We start from the raw sequence: 8022 nt of genomic DNA, 5'->3' as shown, positions 1-8022 counted from the left end.
CTTTGCCGTGCCATGAAAAGATTAGTTCCAATAAGTTAGTGCTGTCATGTACTAAGAACTGTGTGTCAGTGATCTGTTTTGGAAACATGTTTGGGCTGCCCTTGCAACAGGCCTGAATGAAATTGTTTCTCTGGCTTTGCTGGGTAATTCTCCGTGTGTTTGAAAGCACAGGATTTTCTTGTAGTAGCAAATGGCGATCCTTCGGAAGTACTGCAATCCTTGCACAGGAATATAAAATCCACCCCTAAAAATACAAGGCGTCAAGAGAAGGGAGTGTTGGGAAGAGGACCAGGGAGCTCCATTCACAATGCTGGCATTTGGAAAGAATTATCTACGTGTTCCCTTTCCTTTTGAAATGTTTAACCTGCCCCACTTGCCACTAGAGAGGATTTAATTTTGGAAATTAATGTTTGACTATTTCTTCAAGTGAAGTACTAGCATCTGGGGTCTCCTGATCACACTGTCATGCTTTCCTCTATTTTCAGGATACTGGGGTTGGGAAATCGAGCATTGTTTGTCGATTTGTCCAGGACCACTTCGATCACAATATTAGTCCTACTATTGGGTAAGTACCATGCATAATAACGCTTTTCTTCTATGTACTTTTTAAGTCGCTGCCCTCTGCTGAGCTCCTTTCTTTTCTCTACTTTAAAGGCTCTGAATACTGTATGCGGTTTTTCTTTCCCTCAATCTTGCCCAACTCTTTGCTTGTGTTTAATGGCTTTCAGCTCATTACCTGTTTATAGAGTCTGGAACTGTCTCAGTCCACGTCTGCTCTGCTCTCCTTATTCTGAAAATACAGAAGGGCCTTAAAATTACTGTACTGCAGCATACCGTATTATGGAGAAGCTGAGAGAGGTCTACTACTCTCCTCCTGTGAGTGGTGTCTCCTGAAATAGCCTCTTTTCTGGGGCTATCCAGAACCACACTGTATTGACTTGCGTTGTGCATGGCCGTGACTTCCAGCTCTTCTGTTTTGTTTTTTTCTTCACCCATCTTACACCAAGAGATTCTTAGAAGTCTTACTCAGCTAGTGTCCTTTTCTTCTTGCCTTGTCAAGAGCTTCCCACTTGAGATTGTGGTTTGGTCATAGGACCTTAGGGTTAAAATCACTTTTATTCCCACTAGTCAATGAGGTGTTGAGTCTTGGAGCTTAAAGAACTGAAGCTCCACAATCCAAGAGGCTGTGATCTGCACAATGACTGGAGTACCTCACAGCTGAGTAACGGGAAGAGAGCAATGGGGAGCCCTTAACATACCTGCACTGTGTGTTTTGCCAGGCTGGTCTGGAACATGGGCAGTGCCTGCTCCCAGGGGTGGCCATGCTTTTGTGTAGGTTTAGGATGTGTCATATTACCCTACCTTTCACAAAATAGGAACAATGCATACCTGTTCTTCTTTAAAACTGCCAAGCTTTCATGTGTTAGACCATCAGAAGCCTATTGGTCCTGTAGTTGATGTTAATACCAAAATTTTTTTCTTTTAACATCTTAGGGACAAATCTACCAAGTCCAATATTAACAGGAAAATTTTGAAAATCATTGATCTCTTACAGCAAAGGAAGCTAAAATGTAATGTTCACAAAGGAGTACGTTAGGTAGGAAAGGCTGATCTTACTTGTGTGTTAGAGCTCTTCTAAATTGTCTGTTAAGGATTGGTATTGATTGCTGTGTGGTGGCCAAAGGGTTAGATGATACCTTCCAAAGCTCTGCTTTTCAATGCATGAAGAAGTCTCAGCTGGAAGTTGCACATTGAAGTTCCAGGGCAGTTTTGGACTCTTGAATGTAATGAATAGAGAGAAATGGGCAGAGAGAAAAGAAGCATGTAATGAATAACATTACAGACTAAAGGACGCTTGTTTGCAGTGGAGGAATTGATGGGAATTGGAGTGATTTTTTACTTCGAAATCATCAACAGCCTTTTTCCCCACGTAGTTGTTGTTGCTAAGTAAATGTCTTCTGCTCAAATGAAAAAAAAATCCCTTTAATTTTTGTAATTATGAAAACAGAGGGAAGTATTTTTCTGTTTGAACATTAAAATATGAAGGCTAGATTGCATGCAGGTGATGTACTTGTCTATATAGATAAGTGTTTTGTTTTTTATTTGTTTCCAAATTAATCAGAAGTGTTAAATTCACAGTCCTTGCAGTTTATAGTAGCTACTGTGGCTCTTAAGTTCCTGTTTTTGAAGCTGCAAAGTGTTGCTTAATGCTTTGAAACGGAAGATGACCACTTAAAGCACATGCCCTGAAAACCAAAGAAAATGCTGGCTTTTTTTTATTTTACTTATAAAAATATTAAGCATTGCAGCATTGCTAAATCCAAGTATTTTGCAGATGACTATGGAGAACAGTGGTTTATCATTCTCAGGAAATGTTTTGAGCAGTCATGTCGGTTTATGTCATTTGTTGCTTTTGTAATGACAGTGCATTGTATCAAATGCATCTTTATGAGCCAGGAAAAAAGTTACTGCAAAAGAAATTGTTTGACAGTATCCAGACAGGATGGAGGGGAAAAAAAAATCTACCAGAGTTTTAGCAGTTTGTCCTAGCAAGCTGAAATCATGTAATATAGAAAAAAACCTATACATTTCTAACCCTCTTCCCTAAAAGAATAAAAATCTCACACTGTGAAAACCACAAACAAATTGCCCTTCTTGCAAAAAAAATACAAGAAGCCACAAAGCGTTCTTCATGTGAGTTAAGAGGAGGAAGAACTTTTTTCCGTTGTTCACCATGTGCATTCCAGTAGGTGATTTTTGTGTTCCCCGGTGATCCAGTCTGTTAGGTTTAACTGAAAAGTTGCAAATTTCTAGCCTGGTATGATACTGGCTGATGCCTTTATCTCACTTCCATGGAGCTAGCTAACAGCAGAAACTATATGTGAGTGTAAGAAGCATTTGTAGTCTTAGGCCCATGCACAAATGCCCTCTAAACCTCAGAGGCCTTTCCCTCCTCTTAAAATACGTATATGGTTATCATATATTCTATCTAAGAAAAAAGAGACTCTCACCTCTGTAGGCATTTTGTCAGGGTTTTTGGAGTTGCCCCATATGCAGTCTAACCCAGCAGAACTGGTTTATAGGTTGCATATTCAGGGTGTTGGTCCTGTTAGAAATTTCTGCTGCTTCCTTCTTTTCAGAGCATCCTTCATGACCAAAACTGTGCCTTGTGGGAATGAGCTTCATAAATTTCTGATCTGGGACACAGCTGGTCAGGAACGGGTGAGTATTATTTTGCAGTATGTCTTTGATATCCCAAGCTATTTTAACGTTTTGGTGTACTTTTTCTAAACCTTTCCTCTCCAGTAGGTATAAACCTACCAAATCTTTGCAAGGCTCTGCAAAGCAGGTGGTCAGCAGTCGCCAAATATATAGGTTCCTATTTCACAGGTGGGGAAAATTCAGAGGCTGGTTGACTGTACCACTTACCTAAAAACTAAAAAAGGCATGGTGTGAATTGTCAGCCACTTTCCTCAAGACAGCTCAAGCAGCGCTCAAGCAACCTACAGCTCCCCTCTGATTTCATCAGATTTTCATGTGCTTTTGCTGGTGTTGGAAAGCACTTGACTTCCAGCACATGGTCTGAGCTTAGGTGGTTGTTCTGAGTTGGGACACTGAATGTGGGCACAGGTTGTATCTCCTGTTGTTATTTCGGAATTCAGCAGCAGTGACCTGAACCACTTAGGGGTTTTGTCTTCGTTTTTCAAGTGTGTGAATTGTTTGAATTAAGTATCTTTTCCTTTGTTTCTTAAAAAAAGCCATAATGGAGCTTGTGGGCATAATTTCATATTGACTATGTAAGCCTGGTTTGGTCATTTGGTTCTTTTAATAGCTTCAATGGCAGTGGTATGCAGTAATAGGCTGTAGAATTCTCATAATATATACCCCCATTTTTCTCAAGAAATCTGAAAGAAACGGAGAAACACACGCACATCTTATTTTAAAGTATCTTCAGAATTTCTTGTGAAATTGCACCATTCCTGTTGATAGAAAAATGTTAGTTTGGGGTAAAATGAGATGCCTGTACAGGCTGTAATGTCAGTTCTGATACATCCCACTGTATTGTCCATACCTTGTATGTGAATTGCGGGCAATGAAGGTTTTAGCTGTTAAGTGCAGGAAATGCTTGTGAGGTAAAGTGGCCTTGATGAAATCTGTTAACTCTTGGCAATTCAGTGTGTTATTTATGATGGGAAAATGGATCTTGAAAAACTTATTTCAGGTGTAGCATAATTGCTTCCCTTGAATTCTCTTTGTTCCATTTCTGTATGCTGCGGAGCTGATATGATAACTGACTATTGCAAGAGGTAGCAAAGGTTCAGGTTTCTTTCCTATGATTTGAGTTTCCTTGTTTATTTTCTCTCTCTCTCTCTCTCTCTCTCTATCTCTCTCTCCCCCTCCGCCTTCTCTCTCCCTTTTACTTGCCTGCTATGCCTTTTTGTTTTTTCCTTTGAGCTCTTTGGCACACAGAAATTCAGTTCTGGACATTTAGGTGTATTAATCTATTTTGCCACATGGTCTTAAGACTCATAAAGCTTTTTTTTTAAAGTAGGTGAATATTAATAAAGTCATATTTACTGAATTACATGATTTAAGGCAGGAAATCTGTGACTGGGCTCTGATGCTTGGACACAATCCATCCTTCCCATCTAGTCCCTTATGTTTCCTCTCATTTTTTTTGAGCTCATCGTTTTTCAAACATCTGCTTTCCTTTTTTTTGTTGTCCAACAATGATGAGCTGTGACCACTACAAACCTTGTTAAATTGCTCAGAATCTATTACAGATAAGTTATGTAACAGGTTTTCATGTGTAATCATAAATATAACCTCTTTAGGCCAGAGACCACCTTTTTCTTCTTTCTTGGGGCACAGTGTTTTCCCAATGCTTCACTACGGCTGCAGGAAACTGATGTGATACAGCAGACAGAGCTGAGGGGTGTTGAGTGCTAGCTAGGAGGTAGATGTGTTTCCCAAGGTGAGGTCCATACTGTTTCAGGTTGTTCTATGTTCTAGATCATCCCCATGTTACAGCTAAACCTACATGCTTCTCAATAGCTTACTGACTTTAATTTGTGTCTGGAATTTTGGTTATTTTGTCTTGCGTTGCTCTTTCTGATCTGCCATTCAAGAACAAATGTCTCCCCCTGTTACTTTCTTTCTCCTTAACCTCTAAACAACAGTGATGACTCAAAGCTTCCAGACTACACCAACCGCTGGGGCCATTGCTGTTTTTCAGGGTGTACTATAAATCTCTTCTGAGTGGTGTTTCTGCTTTGAGAGCTGTTGTTCTTCCCTTGTTCTTTTTATTGAGGCTTTCTGTTCTGCAGTAAAAGTGGAAGTTTTGTCAATGCCCCCATTGTCTCTACTGCTGATACCAGCGTTTAGGACTTCATGGTCTTTCAAGATTGCTTTCGTTTGTCTTTGTTCTCCTTAAACACAAGCATAGGGCTTGCATGTGCTTATTCTGGAGTTGGGGCATTCTGTGCTTCCCCAGCTGTGTCAGCTGTTGCTGTGTTTATGTGCTGATGTGAGGCCTTCACAGCAGAAGAGCCCCAGGTGAACTTTAACTGAAGCTTTATTTATGCTGTGAAAGTTAGGCTCAAACCTTAACTGTGGTAGAGCAGGCAGGTAGAAACAACAGCAGCAGTACTCCTGTGCTCCTTGTTCAGGAGTTTCTCCTTTTTCAGGAGTTTCCTCCTCCTTTTTCATGAGTTTCTCTGGGCAACAAACTAGGAAACTGTCAGCTTGGAGAGTGTAGAGAAACAGACTCTTAAACGTCTTAATCACAAGCACTTCTTTAAGCAGTGCTCGTTTGAGAATAAATGTTCCTTCTAGCCACCTTCAGTCAACTGGGATAAACTGGAAAATCATGTGGCTGGTCCTGAAAAGGAGCCATGTCCTGCATGCTCAGAGAAGCCAGCTAGAAGCACTCAGCACCCCCTTGAGGCATTAAATCAACTTTCAGATGGCCACTTGTGACCAATCAAGCCTTTGGGAATGCTGATCAACTTTGGGTTTAATAGCTTGTTGGAACACCTGAGTTAGTTGAAGAACCTTAACACGCAGGCCAGCCAGTCAGAGGTGTGTCGTGGAGAACAATTAGCTTCTGATCTATATGGATAATACATAGAATATTTTATTTCTTTTGTGTTGAGAAAATTGCAATTGTAGACAGATAGAGAAGGAACCAGATTTGACATTTTGTGGGAAATAACAAGCAAACTTCAATTCTGCAGAATGACGATAATGCAGCAGAAAATTGAGATCAAGAGCAATTCTTCTGTAGCCTTGGTGGGAGCAAATGCTCTGCATGCTTTCTGGAGCAGACCCTGGAGAGGGTTGCGTGACTCTACAGCAGTTCTTGCTGTGGAGAATTTGCATTGTACTTGATTACAAAAGGAGGGAGCTTTTTAATCCTTTTGTCTTGTTTTTTTCTTTTCCCTGTTTTGGGTAGGAAGAACCTTAAACTGGCAGCACACTTAAAATCCGCCTACTTTTCTGTGCATAAGTACTAGTCTCTGCAGACCCAGTTGCGTTGTGTTGGTGTGCTATCAGACAAGCTCGCTTTATTCTGTTTCTCAGATTCACTTTCCCTCCACCCCACTATTTTCCAAATGTCACTTTTTTCCATATCTCACTTTTTCCTCACCAGCTTTAAATTGTTGCTATGGACTTCAGAACTTAAGTACATGACAATTATATTATTGTTAGCAAAGATTCCCTCCCCTCAGAAAAGTCTCTTCACAAGTTAGTTAATGATGTTTTTATTAGCATATATTTTGGTTCATGGTGCCCTAAGTAGCTCCTAATTACAATGCTTTGTCTGAATACCTTGGGTGGCTGCCAGCTTTCCATTTTGCCAGCTGAGCAATATTGTAGCAAATAGTTAGGGAGCCTAAGGGCTATGTTTCTAGGGCAGGAAAAATTGCCCTTTTTAATTTACTGTGTTGAACTCTAAGATTTTTAATTTTATTTAAAAGAAGGAGCCTCAACTATTTGAGCCAAATTTAAACCTTGATAGGAATTACCCTGAGTTGTAAGTTTGTTGGGTTTTTTTGTTTTTGGTTTTTTTTTTTTTTTTTAATGCTCCATTTCCAGGGAAAGGCTGACTGATGAGATCTGTGCTCTATAGCCTCTTCTTTTCTGCCTGAGAGTAGTTGTCCTGGTGATTCAGAGACAGAGTCACAAAGCAAGGTGTGAAAATACCCATTGAGAGAAGGACTTATCCTTGCCACAGTCTTAACTGGGACTTTACCCCTAAACGAAGCAACCTAATCCCTGAGTTTATGGATCCTTCCCCTAAAACCAGACTACTCTGGGAGGAGTTAACACTAACTGTCAATGACTTGAATTACTTCTGCAGTCAAGACATGGCCTGAATTTTTGCTCCACAGTTTCATATATGTGACTCTGATGGTAGCCCACAGCTCAGTCAGTGTGGAGGTGGTTCCTTGTGTGTGGTGTAAGAACCTCCCCGCAGTGAGCTCCTGCTTGTGTGCTGCAAAGGTCAGCAGGTGCTTTGGCAGTACGTGCATTTGTGAGAGCACAAGTGGCATTAGAGCTAGTAAGTGACTGTGTTCTTTTTACTATTTTTAAAGTGAGCATAAAGCATGGTAAATCATTTAAGAGATGCATGTGGATGTGATTTTTTTTTCTTAAGCTTCAACAAACTTTTTTCCTGTGTAGCTTGACAGTGAGGTGCGGTTTAGGCATAGTATCTTTTGCATCCTTTGTTAAATGACTATAAACGTGGGCTAAGTCACTTATGTGATGTTGCAAAAGATTATTTTCTGCTTATTTAAAATATCTTCAAAAGATTGTTCTAAAATGCTTGAATTTTTCCTTCTTCAGTTTAAGAATTCTTCTATATTCAAGAAAAAGGCTTATTCTTTTCCCTTCCTCTCTCCCTCCCTTCCCAGTTTAACTACCAAAAAATACCTGTAGGTCAGAAACAGACAGATCTTTCCTGATTTATTCACCTCGCAAATCCCAAGAACTGGAACTTCAGCCTTCAATCATGTA

The 8022-nt window shown here is 40.2% G+C and overlaps 1 protein-coding gene across 1 annotated transcript in view; it reads left to right on the top strand.

Annotated features, from left to right (window-relative positions):
- Nucleotides 1–485: 485 nt before the first annotated feature.
- Nucleotides 486–8022, top strand: part of RAB31 (RAB31, member RAS oncogene family) — a gene marked incomplete at its 5' end in the record, with an annotated part of 33459 nt that continues 25922 nt past the window's right edge. Inside the window, 2 exons of the mRNA XM_009875537.1 lie at nt 486–565; nt 3141–3222. Coding sequence (XP_009873839.1) covers nt 486–565; nt 3141–3222 — 162 coding nt within the window. The remainder of the gene's footprint in view (nt 566–3140; nt 3223–8022) is intronic.

The sequence above is a fragment of the Apaloderma vittatum genome, unplaced genomic scaffold (assembly GCF_000703405.1).
Source record: "Apaloderma vittatum isolate BGI_N311 unplaced genomic scaffold, ASM70340v1 scaffold11858, whole genome shotgun sequence".
In the NCBI taxonomy this organism is placed as follows: Eukaryota; Metazoa; Chordata; class Aves; order Trogoniformes; family Trogonidae; genus Apaloderma; species Apaloderma vittatum.
The sequence above is the reverse complement of the archived record's forward strand: the minus strand, read 5'-3'. Positions and strand labels throughout refer to the sequence as shown.